This window comes from Pagrus major, chromosome 17 (genome assembly GCF_040436345.1).
Source record: "Pagrus major chromosome 17, Pma_NU_1.0".
Lineage (NCBI taxonomy): Eukaryota > Metazoa > Chordata > Actinopteri > Spariformes > Sparidae > Pagrus > Pagrus major.
The window spans coordinates 10,629,338-10,655,153 of NC_133231.1; the positions used below are offsets into that span (position 1 = coordinate 10,629,338).

The following is a 25,816-nucleotide window of genomic DNA, read 5'->3' on the forward strand; positions in this document are numbered from 1 at the left end:
TCCAGATATTTGCAATTTTCAAGATAAGAGATGGCATTGCATGATACATAATACCTTTTTTAGAGCCCTCAACCTAAAACACACTGATTTCACCCACACCTGCATGTACAGTAGTATTGCACCTTTGGTGGCACAGAGCCAAGGCTAAAAGCTCCTCTGACACATGATGATGGATGGCTGACACATTCTCTTCATCACAACAAGGATCCCTCTAATTGTACTCCCAACAGTTAATCACTGGCTCCTGCTCTCTGAAAGTTTGTGTGCACTCTATAGGCTTGATTAACATCAAAGTTAGAAAATCCACCAAGAGGACTTAGCTGTTGTAAGCCCATCAGCACTACATCACTCTGTGATTTATGACGCTCGAGTGGAGGCATAGATTAGCATGTCTGCCATCGACACCAAAAAGTAAGTATCACAGGGAAGATTAACTTGTGCAGCGAACAGTTGAAAAGTACACCAGGAAGAGCCCACAAGGCAAATGGTGGCTCATTGTTGCTAAGGAACTGTTCTCGGGCACAGAAAGGCAAGCTGGCATTGTATTTTCCTCTCGAGAAATGGAAAAGGACAAATGAAATGTGAGAGAAAAAGAGGCAGGGTTTTTGATAGACTGACATGCTCACGGACAACAGGTAGGAGATGTACAGTATGCATCAATAAGTTACAGAAAGCTTAAGAGTTTCACACACAGACACATTCTTCAAAAAGGAATGAGTGAAACCATGGTGCCTGTTGATAGCTTCTCCTCTTCCGTAATGACTGTTTTTGTTCCTAGATATTCTCAGTGTATAGAATGATGTGTAGACCCAGAAGTAGTTGCCATCACCTTTCTCAGCTCAAAGGCAGCTGTGGTTTTAAGCCACACACTTCTTGCCCTCCTCAGGCTCCCTAGGACCTTGGCTTGAAGTTTACAACATTCAAACTGACACTTATTAGTAATATTTCATGGGTGCTTTTCATTATTAACGTGCAGTGTTCCATGGTGTGTTGAGGTTGTTGGATGAATCGATGGTCGCACAAATGTTACCCAAGGCAGTTTAAATGGAGAGAGAGAGAGTTGCACAGAGGAGCACTGGTGTATGTGTGCACGCATGTGTGTATAAAAGTGTGTGAAGCTCCTAACCTTCAAGCTCTAATCCTTGACAGCTACTGCAACAGCTAAGGCACTTGTCCCTGATGCTGCTATGCTTAATGGGGGTGGTGTTGAAAAGAACAGAACTGTAAAACTTAGCCTTCCTCATCTCACACACTCACACACATATACAATCACATAGGGGCATTCAATTACACAACTGTCTATCTCATGCATGCATAGACACTGACTCTTACGTACCTTTAGTTCATTCTGACCTGATTGCATTAGTCAGCAAGCCACAGGGTCTGTCTTCTCTCACTCTTGGAGCTGCTTTCACTTTTCTGATTATACTTATTTCTCTCATGGGGTGAATGAATAAAGAAAGTCAAGAGAGAGGAGTTTGATTGCTAAGTGGGTGCTCTATATTAAGTTTGTGATTCCTAATTGTGAATGGTGGTTATTTAGAAGGAATACAGATTTTTTACACTTTATTTTCTCCTTGTTATTGTTCGCTTCCCCTCCCTTGGTCTCTTTCTAAGACTATCTAGGACAAGTAATAATAATAAATAATAACAGCTCACTGGCAATTACGTTTTTTTTTTCATCTCTCTCACTGACAGCCCACGCAGAAAGAGGTCTTAGGAAAGGACTGAGAAAATATCTTTTTTCTTGTCTTGCATCTGAAACTGAAAACAATGCCTCTTCCGATAAGATGGGCTGCCTTTTTCTTTTACATGATTGGGTTCAAGCTGTAGGTGCAGCGGTCCAGTCGGGGTCGGGGTGAGCTGTTTGAAATTTTCATGATGTGGGTTATCTGTCACCTTGTCACAGATTTGGATGATACACAGTATTCTGAGAGGGATGGGAAGAGAGAGAGGGAGGGAAAGGGAAAGAGAATTTGAGGCTAAAAGAGTTAAACGTGTTTTACGTGTGCCGACTCTGTGCATAATTTTGCACTTAATGTGTGTGCGTCAATACTAGCCATGCTGTATGCGTGTGGTGTGCTTACACACACTGCCGATGACACATCCTAAGCCTCGCCCGGCAAGGATTCAGTTAGAATCCCAGGTTTGGCGTGTTCAGCTAAGAGGCACTAATGCTGCTTAGAACTACTTAGGAAAATGGGGACACTCTCTGCTTCCCATTCAGTTCTGCCTGCCACCCATGCCTTTTTTTATCATTTATTTTCAGTAATTCTGATGCAGTGCTTATGGGATTAGTAGGCCTTCTTCAATAATCAGCGTAATTTACCTACTTGTGCACGTGCACTCACACATTCTACCTCCATCTGTCTTTTATTCTCCCTCTCTTTCTCTTACACAGACATACTTTAATGAGACACATACACGCCCAAACACACTTCATACTTCACAGCATCCAGCTGGGCATTTTAGTGAGGTATTCCAGAATTAAGTGCCTTTTTTCTTAGGGCTCCAATGCAACAACATGGAAATCCCAAATTGAAGGCACTCTTTACTAATTCATTAACATCAAAGAGAAACAATTTCAAGTGAACTTGTTTCTCCTTGAGAACTTGAGAAACAAAATGACATTAACAAACAAAACATTCAAAAACAGATTGCACACCAGTATGCTCTTTCCTTTAACTTGTATCCACTATTCATCATGACCTCAATATATTTCCAAATAGAGCATCTAAAGCATATACTGTGTGCTGTATAGTGCTGCAACATGTCCATATGGAACTCTTTTTGCATCCGCTGCCAAACAAGAACAAAAGACGGTTCCACCTTGGAGAGAATGTGTGAATATCCCACAGTGGCTTGCTCCACATTCACTACAATTCAATGTGTAGAAAAAGAAAATTGAAATTTACAAGGGACAAAAGTTGTCCATCAATCGCCTACCTTATATCAACACCATCATAATCATAATTAAGACCTATTCATTTTCACACTTTAAGTGTCATACAGTGTAAAAACAAGCTTTGAACAGCTTGCCAAAAAAGAGGCTTCTATGCAATAATGTATCAGTGTTACTTTTGCCAGCTATTTGAGATTTAATACTGAGAAGATATGTCCAAATTAGTTGCTTTTATTCTTTGAATGCATCAGAATTTCTCAGGTTAGAGGCTTGATGCTGACAGGTGTCAAGCAGGCACTCATGGAAGTGTCAGTGGACAAGTAATCTCAAAAATTTACCACACCTGCTGTAGCTAAGTCTTCTCCTGATGCTCATAAATATGTGTTTGTGTCTATTCATGGTCCTGCCCAGAGCAGAGATGTCCATAGAGTCTGCCTTCACATGGCTGCATCTGCATATTTTTGTCATGTAATTAGTAAGTGAAAAGGACTATGTTGGTGCCCTGCCAAAACACTAAACCTTAACTTGAGAACCATGGTGTTAACGTGACAGTTTAAGTAACTCGATTTGTAAACTAAACATCTGATCTTGCCCGACAGTTGCACGGCTTGGATATAGCCTTACTGCAATTTGCAGGTCTTTGTTCAAGTGTGTCGGCATGCGTGAGTGTGTCTGAAAGAAAGAGAGACTTGGGGAAATCATGGGTGTTAAGGGAGGATAGTAATGGTATAAAACAACTGCTATAATTTATTCACAACCCTAAAACCCATATCCCATCTGCATCCCCATGGGTTCATCTCCAAGTGTGTCAGAACAAACTCTGAGCTTTATTATGCATTCATTTATTACATTTGTTGAGCAGAAAGTTTATGGCTTACACAGACACAAGATGTCCCCTCATTTCTCTCAGAAATTATTCAGCATACTCCAAACATGAACAGCAGAAAAATCCCACACAGTCACAGTCAAAACACAGACCATTTCGTTGGGCTGAAAACCTAGTTTTCACTCACTCATAATCCACATTATATAGACTGTGAATTTGTGCTACCCCTTTTGCCTTTTGATAACTGTAAAATAGCACTATAATTTAAAGCATGCAGTGTAATAATAGATTTGAAAAAACACGTTTGTGTTCAACCTGCATGAGAAAATTAACTTTTCTCCCATTATGTATTAAAAAGAAGCAGTGCTTAGGTGCTTTGGGACATTGAAAACTGTTATCATTCTTGATATAAATGGGAAGATTAAAGCTGCAAGTGATAATTTATTGGGTAAAAAGAGGGCTTATGACAATGTTTAATAATTTTTTACCAGAGCTACTCCCTCCCACCATCACCACCACCTCCATTTATCAAAATTGTCGTTAGAGATGCAAAGAAACAGGATATAGCCATATCCCTGTAAATCCACATAAATCATAGTAATTATCTCCAAGCTTCCACATTTTCTGTCATCCTTGAGTTACATCTGATAGCTGTTTTGGTTCATTGTATAAAGATGATGAAACTCTTGTTTTCTTAAGGGTCTTTTATGATCCTTCATTTTTGTGTCCAGGGCTGTAGATCCAAAATGTTTTTGATGTAGTAATTGCATGTTGCATGAATGCAGGTCCCAATGCTACTGCAAAATTGACACACATTCAGAGCCATGCTATCATTTATTGTGATCAATACCCAGCTTCTGTAAAAATGCTGCTCTCCACATGGTTATAGCTAACCTCCTGGTACTTCAAGTAGAAGCAAGTCTGTGATGAATCACTGAGATTTACCAAGGCAAATAAATGAGAATGTTAAGTGGAACAACAGGGAATAAAGTGCTGATCATATTTGGTGTAGAAAATCCACTATACCAGTGCACCAACAGCACTATGTACAGCAGTCTCAAGTGCTCACCCCCATATCTTAAGTTAAGTCTTAAGTCAATGTCAATTTTAAAGTGCTCACAGTGTAGCCACAGTAGTAACAAATACTGTACATACATACGCTACATTATTTAAAACACATAGATGCTCTAAATGTGCACAGGTCAGTAATGTTTTTTTTATGTTTGCAAATAAAGATGTACTCCAAGCATCAGTCAATACACATTACACCATTTCCCAGACTGAGAATATTGACATTTGCCAGCAACATTATGAGGTGAGTAGGAGGAATAATGAGATTGCTTTTGGCTCTATCATACACATCTACTGCAAATTTAACCTGATAACTTAATGAAATCTAGTTTAGTTCAAAGTCCACCCTCAACTCCACTTCCTTGATGTTTGTTGTTCAATTGTTTAACATTAGACAGGCCTAAATGCTGTCAGTGTACCATTTATTAATATTATAGAGTTTGCAAAATTTCAGATTTTTAACTGTCCGCCTATGACTTCTGCTCAGTTTCAAGTAGATCTGATTTGTTCTCTCTGTCTCTGTATTGAACTTTTTTTGTGTATTGATTGTATAGTTAGTTATAGTTAGTTTTTCTTTACTCTTTCCTCACTTTTTCTCCACAGTGGTGACTTGTCCTACACCCCCATCCATCCCCAACGGCCTCCTGGAGGGCTCAGTCTTGGAGTGGGGTACCAGCGTGAGCTACAGCTGCCTGCCTGGCTATGAGCTGTCCTTCCCTGCTGTGCTCACCTGCACAGGAAATGGAACCTGGAGCGGAGACCTGCCTCAGTGCCTGCGTGAGTCACCAGTTTGTACTTGAATGATAATTACAACGATAATTATAGAGGTCTATTGAGGAAGTCTCCTTATGTTAATACTGAAATGGTCTTGGTGACATTTCTGTCACAGACAGAAACATGGTTATTTGCACAGTGGGCTAAATTAAATTATTCCTCTTGATATCCTTTTTAAACATTATCAAGCATGTGAAATGTTGAACTCATAATTAAAATCTGGCATCCTGTTGCTTTTCCTCTTACACATCTATTGATCATGAATTCATGTTAAATCATTTGGAAGTGAAATTAAAAGATTGTAGAAGATCTATTTGACTGTGAAATTACAATTACTGTGTGTTGAATTTGTGGAAAATATGGAATACTGAAAGTTATAATAATCCAGTCTGGCAAAGTGGTATCATTGTGCAAATTTATATGGGGAGTTGAGAAATAACAGGTCATTTCTCAATATTTGTTATGCTAGGGAAATCTCTGTTGTTATTTTACAGCTTTTCTCATACATGCATTACATTCAGTAGGTGATTTGAGGTGGGATAAGTAGTGATGGCATCCTACTTGTTAGCAAAATGACCAACATGCATCCCCCGTGTTAACCTGCCACACCCCCTCTCCACCCCCAAGTAGCAAAGAGCAACCAAGGCTCTGAAATATCAGTAGCCTAACTGTGCTCTGTATCGATAAGTCCATGGTGCTGTCCGTGGTGCTGAAGTAGCAGACAGATTTGTAATTGTCGTTTGTAAGTCCCACTGTTTTGTCAGCTAAAATATTCTAGATATATTAACTACATATTATAAATACTGAGTCCTATACTATATTATAGCATATATACCCCTATAGAGTAATGCCACCTTCATGATCAGAGTGGCAAGTAGCAACATATAATCGCAGAAAAGCAGAAGAATCACAGAGACACACTGCTGTTTGTAGTAATCATATGATATTGCTATGATCATTCAGCAGCATCTGTGCTGCTGAAAATTCATCCCCAGACGAAGCCACCCTGTAACAAACTGTTTTAGGGGAGACATGACTACATATATAGTTTTTACAGTAGATGATGTAAGAAGTCCTGCAATAATGAACTTTGGGAGGTGTACATTGGTGTGTGTTATTTTGTGGTAATTCTAAGTGCTATATCGTAGGCAACTGGACTTGCAAGCCCCTTCTACCACTTTCTCACTTGCCCCTTTAGAGGTTATACCGAGTTAATGAAATTAATAAAAGTCAGGAATAAGTCATCGAATTCAACACCTGGGTAGGCCTGGGTTTAACAGCTGAATTACTATACAAATAGAATAAGACAGTCTTGTGTCAATGCAGAACAGGGATTATTAGTGTTGCTCCTAGTTGCAACATCAAGGTCTTTTTTTATAGCTATGACTTGCACTTAATCCTAAAACCACTTTCAGTGGGTTCTGAAAAATAACACTGAACACTGATAAGCATAAGAGGCCCATAGTGTCCTACCTGTTCATAAAGATAAACACTGTTGAATATTTCATCATTCGTACGAAATGGAAACTCCAATTTAAATTTTTATTAAATGAAAAGTGAATTGACTTCCAGCCCTTGCGTCAAAGCCACAATATTGATGATGAAGATGGTGATCTGAGTGGAAACACAAGTGGAGTGTCTGATGCTCTTTACTATATTAAGACCTTCTCAAAATGATCTTTGCAAGCATAATAATAACCCCTGGGACGCATGACTGCTCAAGAGCGTCTCACTGTCATCAGAATCGTTCTTGCATTGTGTAAGTACGACAGAAATGAAATATCAAGTAGGGTGAAGTACTTGCGTTTGTTTCTCTCTGAATGTTAGTCAGGAATAAATGGAATAAAAACAAATGTCACAAAAAATATTTCTGCACAACACTCCAAGCAAAAATAAGTATTACTTTTTTTTTCTGACTGCTGTGTTGCATTAAAAGCATCACCACTTAAACTAATAGGCAGTGAAGGCAGTTCTTTTGTTTTGACAGTTGAATTGTTGCATTTTGCTTCCAAATGATTGATTATTGGAGTAACTACACTGTGTTGATGGCTGACTTTGGGTAAGAGCTTATACATTTGAGGAAAATAAGATGGTTTGAAGTACTTAAGTAACACATGTTGACACCATGACTAAAAAAATCTGTATGAGACCCCTGAGCCTATTTAAAAAGAACTATATTCACCTGTGTGTTCTTTTGTAATTGATGCTAATGACAGATTTTGGTGCTTGTGGCTGTATTCAGTCAGGCAAACACAGTCCCATTTGGGTATTTAGCATCTTAGATCCAGCTGACAGACTGCTAGTGTTTGTGACCGTGCAACTAGAAGTACAGTCGTACAGCCATTTGCTCTCCTAAATGGCCACATTGCAGTCGTTTATTGTTATTCATGGAAGTCAGTGTGTACACTTCTGTCTGATTTATATCTTGCTTAACTGGAAAGGATGGTAGTTGTCTGTTATGACCAGATTTGTGCTTAAGCAATACTAACTGACCAACTGCCTGTTTTATTGAGGTGCACTGGTATATCTGTGTTCTGGTCCTGAGTTGTTATGATGGGTAAAAAATGTCATCTGGACATTATATCAGATTCCACTTGGTAAATGTACCATGTCTACTTGCTGTCTGCTGCAATTATGATGAGCAGTGTCATCCCTCAACACACTACAATCATTTTTCCACATCAGCACCCACAAAACAACCTCCTGCAGATATGTGAGCGAGTAACCTTTTTGTACCATGATGTAACGTTATCGTTTACTGTGTCTCAGCACGTAATTGTCCTAGAATTCAGGTTCCAATGCTTGTACAAAATTGACGTACACTTGGAGCCATACACTATAAATATGTTTCAGTGTGATCAATAATCAGCGTCTGTAGACAACTCCGCTCTCCTTAACACATTGTTACAGCTAACCTCCCGCTACTAGAAGTAGAAGCAAGTCTGTGATGAATCACTGAGGTTTACCAAGGCAAATAAATGAAACTGGAAAGTGGAACAACGGGGAAGAAAGTGCTGATCATATTTGGTGTAGAAAATGCTATTAGCTATGCATTAAAGTGTCAGCATAGCACTATCTACTGCAATCTGCAATGCTCACCACCATAACTGGTCAAGTCATTATTATGAGATATTTCCTGAGGTAGTGTCAGTGCTCACAATGTAGCCACAAGATCAACCAGTACTGTACATACTCTGCATTATTTTGTTCACACATAGATTTGTCATGGATCAGCTCTAAATTTGCACAGGTCAGTAATGTTTTTGTATCCGTGCATATAAAGATATACTTCAAGCATTAGTCAATACATTATAATGTAGATTGAGAATATTAACCATTCATCAACAACATTGTGGGACGAGTGGGAGGAATAATAAGATTCCTTTTGGGTCTATCATACACATCTGCTGCAAATGTAACTGATAACTTTATGAAATTTAGTTTGGCATGATAATTTAAAGGCTTGCTTTTTAATAGACATATAGTAAGCTTGCACTGCTGTAGATTTTAGAAATATGATTGCAATTCATACTCTGCACTTTTAGTTGAAATACAGCTCAGCAACTCTGCAGGAAATGTCATGCATCTGCAAAAGCAAAACCTTCTGTGCATTTCTTAAAATCATTACTTTTGTAAGCATTTGCAGCCAAACAGGATTAAGATGCATATTCATGTTCCCCAACATAACACATGGGAGAGTAAGCAGCAGAATTCGGTGTCTGAGAAATGCTAGTTCATGTGTCTACAGGGATGAGACTGCGCTCCCAACTTTGAATCTGGCCTCTGCATACTGATTATTTCAAAGCATTGATAATTCATCAAGGAAGAGGAGAGGCTACGAGAGAGAGAGTGAGTGAGAAAGAGTTTGACTAGTCCCCTCTCTCTCTCACTCTCCCTCTCACTCATCCATCTACACACACACACACACACACACACACACACACACACACACAGGCACACACACACACACACGCACACAGGCACATTAAATCAGCTCAGCTTGGTTTGGCCCTGGGCCATTTCTCTTATATATCCATAAAGCGGTACATTATTTCCCTGCAGCTTGAAGCTTATGACTGATGTGCGTGTCACCTGTTTGGCCTGTTTTGTCACCCCCCAAAAAATTTTTTTTTAAAAACAGCAATCTGAATACTAAGTCTTACAATGTTATTGAAAAGTGAAAAGAATCCCTTTCTGATCCAGCCATAAATTTGCATCTTTATTTGTTGTCAAATCAAACATGGATAAAGTATTGGGTGCTGGGGGGTTGAGACTCACAGTGCATCGATGTCAGATGGGACCCACTGTATAGGCAAACATATTTTCTACGAGTAAGATATGTCTCTGAATACAAGAATTTGTTTCTGAGATAACGGTATTCGCAGTAATGGCTTTATTCATCCATTCCTGCATGGGTTGGATTCTAATCTGCTTTCTACTAGATATCTATTATGTCAGAGACTGGCGGTGGGAAGCCCCTGTTGGTTCTTGACTTCGGGTAGAGAGCAAGCGAGAACTTATCTCTGTCTCCAGACCTCCACGCAGCAGCACATGTCAGGTCTGGTGAAGCAGCCTGCCCTATTATTGGCTTGATCCCACAGTGCTCTGGCTGTGTGACTGAATGCTGTGACTCTCGTCCTCGCCTCTGCTCCCTCTCACACTGAGCCTTTCTGAACCTCCTACAGCTCACAAATAACTTTTACTGATCAGTGTGGTTGTAGTGGATTGATGGATGCATAGTATATATAATCAAGATGGATAGAAAGACACATTGGCAGACTATATTACAGCTGACTTGTCTTCCCATCAAACCCACTCACCCTAAATTTTTCCAGTCAACTTGATTAGTTGTCCATAAGCAATAAATCGAAGGAGCAGGAGTGATAATCCAACAGCCTTCATCTGTAGAGGCTGTGACTGGAGTCCCATTAAAAAGGCGATATCATGCAAGTGGCTTGGAGAGCAACAGCGGCAGCAGATGGCTCCAGTTGTGTTAACCTCAAGGCCCTGTCAGAGAAATTAATATTTCACTTGCTAATTATTTTGATCTAAAATTGAGTGCCATGACCTCCCTCACTCCCTCCTTGCTGCCAAGATGAATATTTTCTACCTATTATAACCGCTTACCAGCAAGGTTGATTGTTGGAAACAAACAGTGTTAAGACAGAGCTATTCATCCTGAGACAAGGACGTCAATGCTTCTGCCCACATGCAATGAAAAATGGCTAAAGGAAATTTAGCATTAAGCATCATATCAAAACAATTTGAATAATTCAGTCAATGAAGACTTTCCAAATCATGTAGAAAGACAGCCATTTTACAGTCAGGTACTGAAATATATTGGATATAATAAAAAACCCAATGACAACAGCAAAGCTGACAAGCAGCAGCAGTTGAAACCACTGTAGGCACTTCTCATCATGGTCTGATCTTATATGGGTTCGGCAGCATCCCACACAGCTTATTATTTTTGAAATAAATGCTGACTAGTCTTCTCAATGCTGTGTTCAATTGACTCGCTGCTGCAGTATTCCTTGTGAGTAATGAGGTTAAGAAGAGATGAACATTTGAATTGTAAAAATAGGACAGTCCAATAGGGTATCGACATGAACTGGAGGGAAGGTTTAACAGAACAGGGCTGTTGCATGAATACTTAAAGAAAAATATGTAACATCTGTGTTTGGATTTGATGGCCCTTGGCTTATCACATCAGCAATACTCCACATTTCTGCCTTTGCAGCCAAGTTCTGCGGAGACCCCAGTATGCCTGCCAAAGGACGGAGAGAAGGGCGCAGTTTCATCTTCAAGTCTGAGGTGATGTTTAGCTGCAATGCCCCCTACCTGCTGGTTGGGTCAACATCACGTATGTGCCAGGAGGACGGCACCTGGAGCGGATCTCAGCCTCGATGTATAGGTACGGAATAATAGTCTGCATGTTGATTCAGCTAATCCATTGAATAATTGGGTTTCAGCTTGGTATGTAATTCTTTTGTTTCTGAACTGTCAACTTTGAGATTTGCGAAGCATTACATTATTGATCATTAAATTACTTTTATCCCACGATTTGTCTTTGCTACATGCAAGAGATGCGTATTTTAGCTTGTAGAGCGACATAATAAAGATAGTGAGATTAGATGCAAGATGTCTGCCAGGTACCATCACAAATGAAAGAAGAACAGAGCACTTTACTAATCTTCAAATGATCATTTTCTGTTGGTTCTCTCGAAGCAGGTAAGGTAAGTAACATATGCGGTTGAAGGTGAACTAGAACCAGCGCATTGCCATCTGGTATTCATATAAAACTAAATCACAAGAATCAACTACATTATTTATATTGTTTCCTCAGGGGCAATGCTTTATATGTGCTGGAAATATTAAGTGCCGATGATACGTTTAACTGAATGGATGTGTCTTAATTTGAATACAGTCTTTGCGGTGATTAAAAGTCTCTTAGTCTTACACCTTTTCCTGAGACTTTTAAGGAATTCATAGTCAACAGATTAAGGATGGTGGGTGCTATTTTGCTCATGTTACCAAGCCATTTCAGTAATTGGCCTCCGGTACATGGTACACCAGAGAGAAATTGCTTCGTCATTATCAATGATTGCCCCTCTGTCATATTCTCATTTTTGCTCTGCTGCAATTCCCCCCGCTCATCATGACAATGTTATCTTGTTCCAGAGCCCACGAGAACCACTTGTGAAAATCCAGGGACACCTGAGCATGGCTTCATGAATTACTCGACCGGCTTTAAGGTAAAATGAGCATTACCTGCAGTGGACACATTACATGAACAGATGGTGTTATGTGCCGTAACTCTGAAGTGAATTTTTACCGTAAAATGAATTTCAGACATGACCATAACAAATTATGTTCCTAGTTGGAGACAGGTTTATTTACAGGTATTTAATATAAAATCTAGCAAGCTGTCATAACATATTTCCTTTTTTATAGACTATACTCTATATGTCACTTACTTAATTCAGCTCTACAACAAATCCACATGTGATCAATATTTGATGCTGCGTAGTTGTTGTACATTAGAGGTAGAGGCAGCTGAGTGCGGAAAAAAAAAAGCAGAAAATCTAAGCGCCATTCAGAGCTCACAGCTCTGCTTTTTAACCTATACTTAGTCGTCTTTGAAAAGGGCAGTTTTCAATGAATGAACAGGACAAAATCATTATTTATTCCTTGGATGATGTTAGATGGGTACAAGGAGGAAGCAGTGATGCATGTATTTATCCATCCCTCCAACGGTATATCTCCACCACTGTGAACGTGTAAAGACATGGTGCATATCTACAGTAGATCCATAATAATGTGCACTGTATGCCACTTGAGCTTATGTTGAAAATGAGCAAAGTTAAAATGCATCATAGTAAAAAAAAATGATATCATGACCATTGGTGTGTGTTCAGCAGTTCCCTTGAGATGCTTTCAGCCCTTGTATTTCATTTTATTTCCTCCCTGTTGCTTTTAGAGTGTCGCTTACAAGTTAAGTGCAAACAATTTCTCCACAACATTCAGTGGAGTATCTGATATGAAATTTCTCCCAAATGACAGCAGAAGCAGCTTATTATTTGGATCAGTGCTTGTAATGGCTGTAGTCTTGCATTTTTCTGCATTACTGAACAAATTCAGCAATATCTTGACACCAGCGAATGAGAAAGTTCTGTGTCGCTGCTGTCTTTAAACAGGCAGCTGGGATGGTGGCAGAAAATAAAAGTCATTTATTAAGATAACAGAAAGCAGTTTGGCTTTATATCTTTACCAGAAAGTGAGCTCCCTCACTTTCTAATGTCTGTGAATCAGATGAGAACACAAACATGGGCCATCGCCTCTAGGAATAGTCTCCATCTGCCTCCACACACTACAGATAATCATTAAAAAAAGGAAAAAACTTCAGTGTGCAGTATTTTTTCCAAGCTCTTTAGATTTGATGCTGGGAGCCTATTGGCATTTGCATCAGTGTATTGACTCTCTCCATTTGTGCGCTGTCTGTTTGTGGCCAGGTGGGCAGCAGACTCGACTTCCAGTGCCAACAGGGACACCTTCTGCAGGGCTCTACCACCCGGCTCTGTTTGCCAGATCTCACCTGGACCGGCATTCAGCCCACCTGCATCCGTGAGTGCTTGTTCATCATGCTCTCTTGCTATATCTTTGTATCACTTTGTTTTTCACTTTGCCCTCTGGCACCTTGTCACTGCTTATCTGCATTGCTGGCTACTCAGACACTTTCTTTTCCTTTCCTCAACTCTCTCCCTCTCCCTTGCTTGATGTCTATTCCAATATAGCTTCTCTCATTCGCTCAATCCTGACATAACTTTCGACCTCCCAGTAGATTGCAGGTCATGACTCAATCAACCCGCCACCCCAGCCATTCTGAGAGAGAGAGAGGTGTTGATCGTAGTTACTGCTACACTGATTGAACTATCTTTACTGTCAACCAACACCAAACTAGGCTGTGCAGTTTATCTCAGTAACGTAATCTAACATATCAGTGGAATCCCTTTCAGCTGTAGCATTTTTCATGAAAATATTACCATTTTAAATCTTACTATAGTCTGCATTTTTCTATGCACTTACAGTGTAAACATTTGAGCTGTGTGATGATGAAGGGATTCAAATGATATTTTGTAATCTTGATTTCATAAGTACCCCAAGATGTAACACCCACTTGAATTTCTAGGAGACATTTTTGCTGAGGGAGCAGAAAAATTGTAATACCTACCCTTCATCCTCTGCCTCATCCACTCTGCGGCAAGGCTTTGTGTGAGTGTGAGTGTGAGTGTGTGGGTGCGGTGTGTGTATGTGTGTTTTGGTGGAAGGAGGGGGAGCTTTAAAGGGATTGTGAATACTTGAATATGTGCATCATGCGGTCTTTTTGTTGTGCTTACACTCAGTTGCCGGTTTATTAGGCACACATAGCTAAAAAGAATGCCGGTCTAAATCCTACTTTCATGAGAGTTATTGTGTTCAGGTTTTGTTTTAGATGTGGATTCAACAGTATGGTCATTTTGGAAGCTGTAGTTTGTGGTGCTGTTGAATTGTCTCATCATACTGAGAGGTGTTTCTAATATTTAGTCTCCCCTCATTGAAATAAATGGGTTGCATGCATGTGATTGTGTGCGGGACAGACCATTTATGTCATAGATCCGTTTATTCAAATACTTGCAATACTTGCATAATGTAAAATTTGCAATTTTACATTATGCATCTTGGTCTAAAATTAATGGGGTTTATTTTCTGATTGGAATTATATGAAATGCTTATTTGAACAGCTTTCAACAAAAACCAAAAAAAATAATCCAAAAACTTTAAGCTTTAAACTGAATGTTCTTAAAGTCACTTTCAAGTTGTTTCGTAAGGCATAATAATGTAAATTTCATTATTATGGAAATATATGCCTTAATAAAAGACATTTTATCTGCAGCATCTTGGCATGCTACCACTAGGCAATGCACAGACACAAGCTGAGGTCAAATCCATTCTGTACCCCTGATTGACTATGGTTGATATTAAACTTGCTACATGCTTAAATATGGTATTTAGAATTGCACAGTTTGGGTTAATGGATGTCATATTGCCCGTGGACTGATAAAAAAGGATGCATGTTAAAATAAACTCAACATGGACATAAACATCAAGCAGTTTGTAGTGGATTAATCTACACATAACAACCCCAGCATTTAGCTGATTCTTATGTAGACATGTGTATCCATCTTATATTGATTCAACTAATTTTGGCCAGAAATTAGTACATTTATAACTTAAAAAACATTTTAGATCTCCTTATTATGAAGAAATGGACTAAATCTAAGGTCCATTTATGTTGAGGGCTAAAATTTGAGCAACCTGTATATATTTAACATTTAATTTCAGTAACTGTTAATGTCTCCTCAAACTGTAAGTGGCACACCTCTGGGTGCTTCCTCTCTTCAACCGATTTGGATTTGTGTACAAAGCATCCCAGCAGCGGCATTAACTTTCACAGTGGTAAACATAAAATAACATATTTTATACCTTTTTGTGTAACCAAGAAGTTGTAAGTCACCCGCTGAAATGGCATTGTGACAACCAGTTGGGATTTCATTCAGAGAAATCATATTTTGAGGCTTTTAACTTTCCTGACTCGCTCTGTTCTGCAGGTACAGTTTCGTAGCCAGGTTTTCTGTCTCTGCTGAGGTTGCAGTGTTTCAGAAGATGCTCTTTAGCTCTACTCCACCACCTGTGGTGGCTTGAAAAAAGCATTGATTTCCCTCTGCCCTCGTCCTGTCATTGTTACTACCAGAATTAAAACAGAGGAAAGCATCTCTGACAGTCACCAGATTGAAGTATCCCAGACTTCTGAGTTAAATCTCAATTTTTTTACTGCGGGAACTTTCACTTTCATGTTACATTAACATTGTTGAAGTTATATAAACATATAAATGTCCACAAATGAAATGTTTTCTTTGTGCATATATCCTTTAAATGAAGTTGTACATATCTGCAAACTGTTCCCAGAATATTGTCTTGATAAGACCTCCTACTTTAAATTTCTTGGTCTGGTTGGTGTTATGAGTGTATCATTATATGTGCATAGAAGAAACCATCCTTATTTTACAGTTCTGCACATAAAGCATGTAACATGATCTTACTTTGCTGTGAAACTGTTTGGATTTGGAAAGCTGCACCGTGATAATGTAGTTGAACAACACATTCATATCACTAAACTAATATTTATTGTTTACATTGAACTAAATAGAATAGTTAATACATCATTGGAGATCCAAAACAATAAACCTTAAGGTTTTTGTGTATTTCTGCTTTAAAGTTAAATTATTAATTCATTTGAAGTCTGTTGATGTATGGCAATATTTTTTATTCATTTTTCACTTGTACAACCCTGAAAGCGGACATACAGACCCAGAGGGCTGTCTGTTCAATAATACACCAGGGGAAAACTGTGCTTATGTATTTGAGTATGAGCACTTTGTATGGGCCTGACACTCTGTGTTGACCCTCAGTCAAACAAGTCATAAATACTCTGAAATACCTTTCTCTATGATTAAATGGTATTCTGTTCCTGTGAACCCTCTTAAATGGATTTAAAAGTGAAGCCAACCAATCGTGTACTGCTGGTGAAAGCAAAAACTTGGAGGGATTAGAAATAAATGGATGTAATAGATGCAGAGGACACAAGTAAGAGTTTAATATCACAGGATTTTAAGCACATTACCTTTTTATCAGATTATAATTTTGCCTGTAGGAACACACCCCAATTCCCTAAATTTCCAAAGCATCAGCAGTGAAATTTTGAGATTTGAGGGTGCCATTGAGCACTATAACAAGTTCAGCAAGTATAACTTGATTACAAATAAGCAAAAGTCATAAGTTTCCTTGGTAGATACTGTGAGAAATCATTGTTTTGATGTCAAAACCGGCAACCTCTGACCAGCAACATTTTGTGCAGCAAGGCATACTAACAAGATTGCCTGTTAAAAACCAAAATATCTTTAAGAAAAACACTGTAACAATTTAAAAGTTAACTTCTTGACGGTGACTTGCTGTTACTGTCTGCAGCTGGCCAACCTCCTTGTCTGGAACAGAAATCCATCAGCAGGACTATCTCTGTGTGTCTGCCCCGATCTGTCTCTGTCTGTCTGTGTCTCTAACTAATGCAGTCTGTCTCTATCTGAGATACTGACTTTCAACTAAGAACATTACATGCTGTTGTGTGACAGAAAAAGTGAAAGTGTCTTTCGAGGCCTTGTGTAATCTCAGGAGTAAAGCCCGCTGTGCTGTTTGAAGTGTAAATAAACATGGCTCTGTCAACAGAAGTTGATGAGGAGTGTGACATGTCTTTGATACAACAATTCATCGGCCTTGTAAGTGTCTTCAGTATTCATGGTCTACAAGCTCTACAACCACTCTGGACATGTGCTGACAGTGTGTCATTTTAAAATAGGTTTGATATACTTGTGTTCAGGAAGCGAGAAGGGAGTTTATTTAATTATTTATTTATTTATCCAGACTTTATAGCTACAACTCACAGCATGGGTTCTTGTGGTGAAAATAGATAACAGATTTCCTCATGGCAGATTTATCAGTTTATTGGAAAAGCTGTGGGTGGCACACAAGGATGACTTCAGAGTTGTCCTTGTGCTTTCTTCATCAGTCTTTCGAAGTTGTTGTTGTTTCTGTATCAGAGTATAAGATGAATAAGATAAATATCCTGCTGAATTTCTGTACCTGCTTTAGCTTCCAAAGCATTGACAAATGTATGTTTTCAGACATGCACACACACATATTATTACCAGCAAAAATTAATCCAACAGGAGGAATTTCCCACAGATTACTCGTCTTTCATGAAGCCGAGAAAACTGGGTTTCATCCTGGCATCCCTTCCACACCCTATTGCCACTAATGTCATTAAGGCGCCATGAAGGACCGATTTGGTACTGTGACTCAGTTGCAGCTGTCTCCCATTTGACAGCTGGCAACGTATTCTTTCACTCACAAGCAGCAAAATTATTTCGCTATTTTCACATTATTGTTGATGCCTCAGAGCGTGAATGTTGAACCCCACAGTGTTTTGGTGGCACGGGCTGATTTGCATAAATCTTTGTTTTGTAGAGAGTTTGTTGATATCAAAAATTAAACTAAGTATACTCAACCCACTCATGAGAGAATGAAAGCATTTAATACAGTCTATAAGAGGAGGCTGATGTTTTGGCAACACAGCAATGACAGCTTTTGTCCTAAGTTTCTGATTCAGCTTCTCAACACAATGCGTAATCAGCATTTCACTAGCTTCCTGTTTTTTGAGACAGAATAGTTTAATAAGCTAAGAGAGTCAAAGCCAAGAAAGTCAAAACTGAATCATTGGAAAACTCGAGCTCCAACAAGACGTATACTAATATTTTATTTTCAGGTCACACTGGTCTGACTTTCCAGAACATGGGCTGCACTTAAAGGCCTCCTATTTGCCAATTATTTCAGTCAGCATTCTGCCTCCTTCCAATGCCCATTAGTAACCTTACAACCTATATGCAAGATCTGCAGTAACATTCCTTCAGCACTGTTTTGCAAGGATACTGGCAAGCTTCATCTAGTTTGGACCCATTATTGGATTGCAGTCCAAACCTTTGGGTAATTTACAAGCAATTTGTGCAGTTATTCTTTTGACTTAATTTAAGCCCATTTTGTTGGCTAATTCATCCTAAAATTAAGCAGTAAATCACCCAAGCCACAAATGTCCATATTCGTATCAGAAAAGAAACTAGACATATTAAAGTATCAATATGCTCCCTAATTACTCCCTGGACTCAATCACATTTTAAAATCTGTGTGCTTCCTTTTATATCCTCTTTTTTTATCCCTCATCTTTCCCTCTCTCCTGAGTCCTTAATTATCTTCTTGTCTACCTGTGCATCTCTGTGTGTATATATGTGTGAGTGTTAATGCATCTGCCCTCGGCTTGCTCTTTAGCTCACTCCTGCAAGCAGCCGCGGAGCCCGGCCAACGCTGACGTCGTGGGTCTGGACCTGCCCTCCTACGGTTACACCCTGGTGTACACCTGTCAGCCAGGTTATTTCCTTTCCGGGGGTTCAGAGCACCGTGTCTGCCGCTCTGACAGCAGCTGGACTGGCAAGGTGCCTGTCTGCAGAGGTACGTGGTCAGCAGAGGTCTGCAAATGGAGTAAAAGTTCAAATGTTCAAGGGGAAGATTGTGCTCATGCATAAAGGTAGAGGGAAGTCAAATAAAACCCTGATCAAATATAATGAGACATTGTGGTTTCTTTGATGTTTTCTGTGTCACTACACTGTCAACTAATTGCAATTGATTCTATTTTAGTGTGTTTTGATTTGTAAGTGCTTGTTAGAACTGAGCCACGAGAGATCTCACTAAAGTGAGGAAAAGTTTAATGCGGGTGGCAAGTTACAGTTTAGCAGTGTTTACTTTCCCAACATCCTCCAGCTGTTAAGCTTGGCTGTGTATCACTACATCTTTGTGACATACATATTTATGTTTTTCTGCAGTTGGTTCCAAATCACATGAGAAAACTGTCAAACCCATTCCAGGGACACCGAGCCCTAAAATAAATGGTGAGTCTTCAAATGCACAAGCTGTTCATCTGGTAACCACATAAGTCAGCAGTCTTGCATCTATGTTTTCGTGGCTTTAGCATCAACTATAGGAAAGTTTCTTTCATAGTACAAAGTGGGTGTCATTGTTGCTATGTAGCTGTAAGGTAGGTTGAGTTTATTGTCTTATACAGTGACTCGACCTGTCTCTGCAAAATCATAAAAGTTTCACTGTCTTCACGGGTCTTAGGTCTGTAGCTCAAAGTCAGCATTTTTCACACTAGAGGAAAATAATTAGCATATGAGGAACGTTATTAGCACTGAACCTGATGTTTGTTGTTATAACTGTTCTTATTATATTATGGTCTTAACATATTGTGTGACCTCTTTTGCAGTTACATATGTGGTACATTCTAACAAATTAAGCTTGAATTATTGGTACAAAAATATAATTAAATGTAATTAGTTTCAGGAAATATTAATGGGTCATAATATGTGCAATTTCTACTTAATGCATACAATCTAATAAGTCTATAATTAAAAAATATTGGTGCAATAAAGTCATTATTTCCAGATTATACAAGCATGTAACTGGTGGAGATTTTACATTGTATTAATATTGTAAGCATTTGTAATACTAAACAAATAAAAATGTGTTAAGTGCTAATTAGCTCATTTTAACATGCTTACGTGTTAAACTAAGGTTGTGAACATAGTAAACACCACATACTACATGTCAGCATGTTAGCATTGGCATTATGAGCATATTGGCTTGCTTACATTAGCACTGAGCTCAAAGCTGCTGTACTGTTAAAGGTAGTTATTAAAACATACAAATATACAAGTTAGAGATATTTCTGTGTTATCTTGTTGTCTTGACTATTTCCCTAAGACTGAGGGGGGTACAGTGTGCTCAGACAATACTCTAGGTAAGCTAACCAAATTTACCCAGTAAGGTGAAACTGCACTGTGAAAGGAAGTACCTGCATTTTTTTAATCTGTTATAAAATTAAATTGTACTTTTACTTAATCTGTATTAAACAAACTAAAGCTATTAACAACATCAGTAAGTTGGGAAATAATGTCACATTCCATCTAAGTGCACCTTGTTGTGTCAGCAATTACTGAAAATGATCTAGTATATATAGATAATTATCCTCACTATTATTAGGTTTAATTCCTGGTACTAATGACAGACAGTCACCTCTTTGCAAGGATAATTGGCTTACAATTGCCTTGTAAATAATTACCACGAGATAATGATAATGAATGTTCTGTAAAAGTGCTACAAAAAGTTTTCATGAAGAAGTTGTGCCAAGTTTGCAGAATGAGGCCAGAGTTATCTTTTCCAGAATGTATTTAATTATCATTGATTGAGATTGTCAAAGCATATAAGGAACATGATATTATTCAAATTGAATGAAAAGACCGTTATCAGCTGTTTGATATGTTGATTCCACTGCACATCTAATTACCATTTTTCAGCGTGGGTGCAAGTAGTCAGCTTGCATTTAAAACATAATTTTGATTTGATGTTGTTAGACAACGCTGGTTAATAGGAATGAGAACATCCACATTTTCATACTTATGCTTTTTTTTCAGTTCTTCTTTCTTGTTATTTAAATGAAATTATTTAATGAGTTTTCTTTTCCTTTCCTTAAGTCCCTGATGACGTGTTTGCCCCTGATTTCGTCTGGAAGGGTTCTTATGATTACAAAGGCCAGAAACAGCCGATGACTTTGACAGTCACAAGCTTTAATGCCTCGACTGGAAAAGTCAATGTAACTTTAACCGACAGTAGCATGGAGTTTCTACTCTCTGGTGAGTCATCTATAAATCATCTGTCTTCTTCTCCCTCCTCCCCGCCTCCCCTTTCCTCCTCTCACTACCTCTGTGTGTCACTTCCATTTATTCTAAGGGTACCTCATGTCAATCAGTCAATCACCAAATGATCTCATGCATGAGAGTGGAAATTAACTATTGGCTCTAAAGACGGATGTATTGGTCTGCACTGACTGACTAACTGCCCACTCAAGAGTTACTCGTCTCCTCCCCTCCTCCCTGAGCTGTTTTCTCATCTGTTCTCGTCTTTTCGAACTGCTTCTCTTCTGCTTTTCTTCATTTTGGTCCTGCTTCTCTCCCTTCTTTTATCGTTCCCCCACACTCGTACTGCTTCATCACTTTATTCACATCGTTTCTCGTGTTGCCTCTACCTTGTAGGAGTGTACAAGCGCCAGGAGGCACGGTTAATGCTTTTGCTGTACCAGATGAGAGCAGTGGCCCACAGCTCTTTGAGCAGGATTACTGATGAGACCTGGGCAATGGATGGATTTGTGAGTATACACAGGAATTTGAAGCAGCTGGCCAGTGATCTTTTGAAAATAACCAAGAGCTGTGACTGTCTCTTATTTCATTAGACGTGTGTATTTATTATTTCTGCTTCAGTCCGACAGACACAAAGAATATTACAGGCAATGGGACTGTAACTACTTGGGAGACGAAAATAAGCCTTCCCTCGACTGATTCGAGCCAATGTTTCTTCATTATTAGTCTTTTCTCATCCTATTTAGCGTGCCAAAAAAGTGAGAGAAAAAAATCATAATACATGAGAAGAAACTGTGAATATAAGCAGAATAGTAATTTCCTGGCTTCTTGTCTGTTTTTGTTTACATATGTTTACATTGGCTCTATATCAAATGCACCCAGTGCTCTGTATGAACCATTTCAGCATTCGTGCATTGAACATTTGCTGAATAAGCTCAGACACACAGTTGACATCTAAGGGCCTAGAAACAATACAAAAACAATATTTGTTGCTGGAATTGAAGTCTTTCTAAAATAAACTTCAAGGTCCACTTAATAACAACATGTGACAGGTGACTGCACACAGCAGAGCTATTGATAGCATACTGCAACACAGCTGCTGGAGGGAGGTTTCAAAACACAAAGGGGTTATTTTTGAATGTAGTATGACAGAATGTGTTGATTGTCGTACTAAAACAATATGTGCAGTTTTTGATTAGGGGTAGAATAGATGCAACACCTTCTTAGATGCCAAGAAAACAACAGTATACATGCACTTGAAACAAAGCATACTTTTCCTTGAGCTCTATCTTATTATTTTCTTCTACCAGGTTTCAGCTGAGCCTGAGGGTGGCAGCTATGTGTTCCAAGGCTTCATACAGGGTAAAGACTACGGACAGTTTGGACTTCAGAGACTTGGTATGTGTCTTTTCAAATACAGTAAGTCCCATTGCCATTGGTCACTCCCCCGCATATTTCATTTTCATGGAAGTAAAGAAAAGAGATGATATTTAAACCCTCCACTCCACTCAGATATGTGTTCTGCTTTTTGTGAATTAATGGTATATGTGAAGAGTTTGACACTGGAAGGCTGATGTTTCTTTGTTCTCACTTTAAATCCGAGTTGAAGATGTACATATAGGCATGATTTGTGACATTAGAACACCAACTGTGGTCCAGTGTGCAACTTACACAAGTTTGACGTGGAAACTTGAAACCTTTAGAACACATATACTGTGAAAGGACTATTCAGTGAAAGAGAGATTCGGAATTTTTCAGTGAGGGAGATGAAATACATGTAACTTCAGAATTTTCTGTTTCAGTTTTTTGTTGAAAAAACACGCCTTCAAACGTGTCTTGCCATTATTGCAAATCTATATAATATTTCAAAATGTTTCAAATGTAGAAATAAGGTTTTGTTGAGATAGATATGAAAACATCTTTGTAGAAATAGATTTTTCTCCTTCACTGGGAGATCCATTATTCTCTTTGTACACAGAGAGAGAACAGACATTGAGTATTTTATGATAACATATTGGTTCTTTCTAGTAACGCCTATTATTACTATGGAAACAGTATGTTTTAAGGATGGACACTACAAGTGAAAACGTATATAATACATGTCAGCCATTTTCTCAAAATAAGGTATTTCTTGTACTCTGAGCCAGAAATCTCCTCTTCAGTAGCACTCAAACTTTCCAGGCTCATTCTTATCTATATTCTTAAGGTTTTTACAGAAGGGTTTGTTCATATATCATTCATAGCCGGATTTTATGTGCCATTTTATTCCTAAAAACATAGGGAAAATTGATTTTTTTATAGCTGTTGTCAGTATTTTCTGATTTATGGAGTGATAAAAAGAGATATCAACTGGGGAAGTTAATACCTATCAGATATTACTCTTTTCTCCTATACCTCCTACCTGTCGTGTTTCTTCTTAATAAGTTTAGATTAAATGGCAACACTCACTTTATAACCCAGTTATAACATTTTTTTATTAACATACATTTCTAGTGTGTGGCCCCTAATTACCTGCTGGCAACCACTCATGTGTCATATAGCACAAAGTGTATAATTCCCTTCCACATCATCATCCTTTATGACTTTGTGCTCAACATTCCTGTTGTCATCATCTCATGATTGTCTTCAACAAGATTATTACAGTAACCATGATCATTATCACTATGATCATTATGGTTGTCGTCTTAATCAACCGGGTGCTGCGTCTCCGACTTGTCATCATTGTGATCATCTTCCTCTTCATTATCATCATAATCATCATCATCGTCACCAACAGATGAAACGTATGTCTCTATTTTTTCATCTATTTCATCCAGTGCCATTTTGTTAATCTCAATATTTTTAATGTTTTTCATTCATTGACTATTAAGCTTTTTGCTAAATATGATGTTTTTCTTCCAGGTCTGAGTGTGAGGGAGAATATTACACTTATTGACCCCGAAACCAATGGCTCTACCAACAGCAGTTCTGTCGCTGTAGCTATCATCGTGCCTTTCTTTGCCCTCATCTTTGCAGGCCTCGGTTTTTATCTCTACAAACAGCGGTATGTAGTGTATCTTTGTTTCTTCCATAGCAGCCAAGATCCCAAATTTAGTAGCTACTGTAGTCTATGTTGGTTTGGTTCCCACCTGAGAGAGAAAGTACTACATTTCCATGAGTATGTCTCCCATGTTGACTCTCAAAGTTATCTACCACAGATCAGATGTTGGAAAAGTTTTGCAAACCCAGATTTATGTGGATGTTTGTACAGTTGCAGCCACAGGAAATACACATCAAGATGAGGTAGATAAGTACACTGTGGCCCACTTCCATAGCCTGCTTCACTGCAGCAAGGTTCCTCACTTGATACAGTAGCTTACTTGTGTGAGGCTTCAAAGCATGATGCAATGTTAGTCAACGTGTTGCCATCCACACCACATTACACAGCAGTATGTCATTTTTAATGAGAGTGACTTTAATATAGTATGCAATGTAGTGTATTCCTCTCTGCATGTATATGTGATGTGTGTAGACCAGTGGATTTTGTCTTGATTTATAGAGTACCCCTCAGAACAGTGCATACAGCAAGAGCCTGTGACATGCAAATTTTGCACTCATTATGTGAGTTACCAGTGAACAGACATGGGCTCTTCTGACTGATCTTTTCAACAATAATTACTATTCAGCCTAATTTACCTACTGCAGCTGTCCACACAAGATAACAGAAAGATGTTTATTGGATTGGAAGGAGGGGAGGTAATTGGGATACTGTCTCTCAACTAATATGCAACCTCATTTTTCTCCCTCCTGCCCCAGGAAAACAGATAAAGCGCAGTACACAGGATGTTCTGTCCACGAGAACAACAATGGACAGGCCACTTTTGAGAACCCCATGTACAACACAAACACTAAAGCTGCTGAGGGGAAAGTCGTCCGCTTTGACCCCAATCTCAACACCATCTGCACCATGGTTTGATGTCTACTGAGTGAAAGAGAAACAAATAGACGGGGAATACAACTTCTCCTTTTTTGCTCTTCATAAATATATATACAGACATTTATATTTTTCCTGTTTCTGATGACATTCAACAAAGACAAAGAATTTATCAGAAACATAAAGCACATTTTCAGCAACAAGTACGGCAGTTGCAATTGATCGTATACAGAATCTCAAAGATTAATGAGAAAGGAAGGGGAGGTCGCACACCTTTCCAGATCTTCCCGTAGCTCGGTGAAGTGAAGCGTTCTTTACACTCTGTGAGTGTTGGCTTTATGAATAAAAGAGCCTCTGGCATATAGATAAAATGGAGTATTTTATGCTCTTTAGTATAAATATAGAGGGGTTACTTCACAATGCCAAATGAAAAATTA

At 38.7% G+C, this 25,816-nt stretch overlaps 1 protein-coding gene across 1 annotated transcript in view; it reads left to right on the forward strand.

Annotated features, from left to right (window-relative positions):
- LOC141011963 (CUB and sushi domain-containing protein 3-like) overlaps nt 1–25,421 on the forward strand; it is a 228,382-nt gene extending 202,961 nt beyond the window's left edge. Inside the window, exons 61-71 of the mRNA XM_073485326.1 lie at nt 5,403–5,576; nt 11,314–11,487; nt 12,255–12,328; nt 13,586–13,697; nt 19,047–19,226; nt 19,598–19,663; nt 21,305–21,463; nt 21,863–21,975; nt 22,777–22,864; nt 24,368–24,509; nt 25,262–25,421. Of these exons, the coding sequence (XP_073341427.1) occupies nt 5,403–5,576; nt 11,314–11,487; nt 12,255–12,328; nt 13,586–13,697; nt 19,047–19,226; nt 19,598–19,663; nt 21,305–21,463; nt 21,863–21,975; nt 22,777–22,864; nt 24,368–24,509; nt 25,262–25,421 (1,442 nt within the window). The remainder of the gene's footprint in view (nt 1–5,402; nt 5,577–11,313; nt 11,488–12,254; nt 12,329–13,585; nt 13,698–19,046; nt 19,227–19,597; nt 19,664–21,304; nt 21,464–21,862; nt 21,976–22,776; nt 22,865–24,367; nt 24,510–25,261) is intronic.
- Nucleotides 25,422–25,816: the final 395 nt, after the last annotated feature.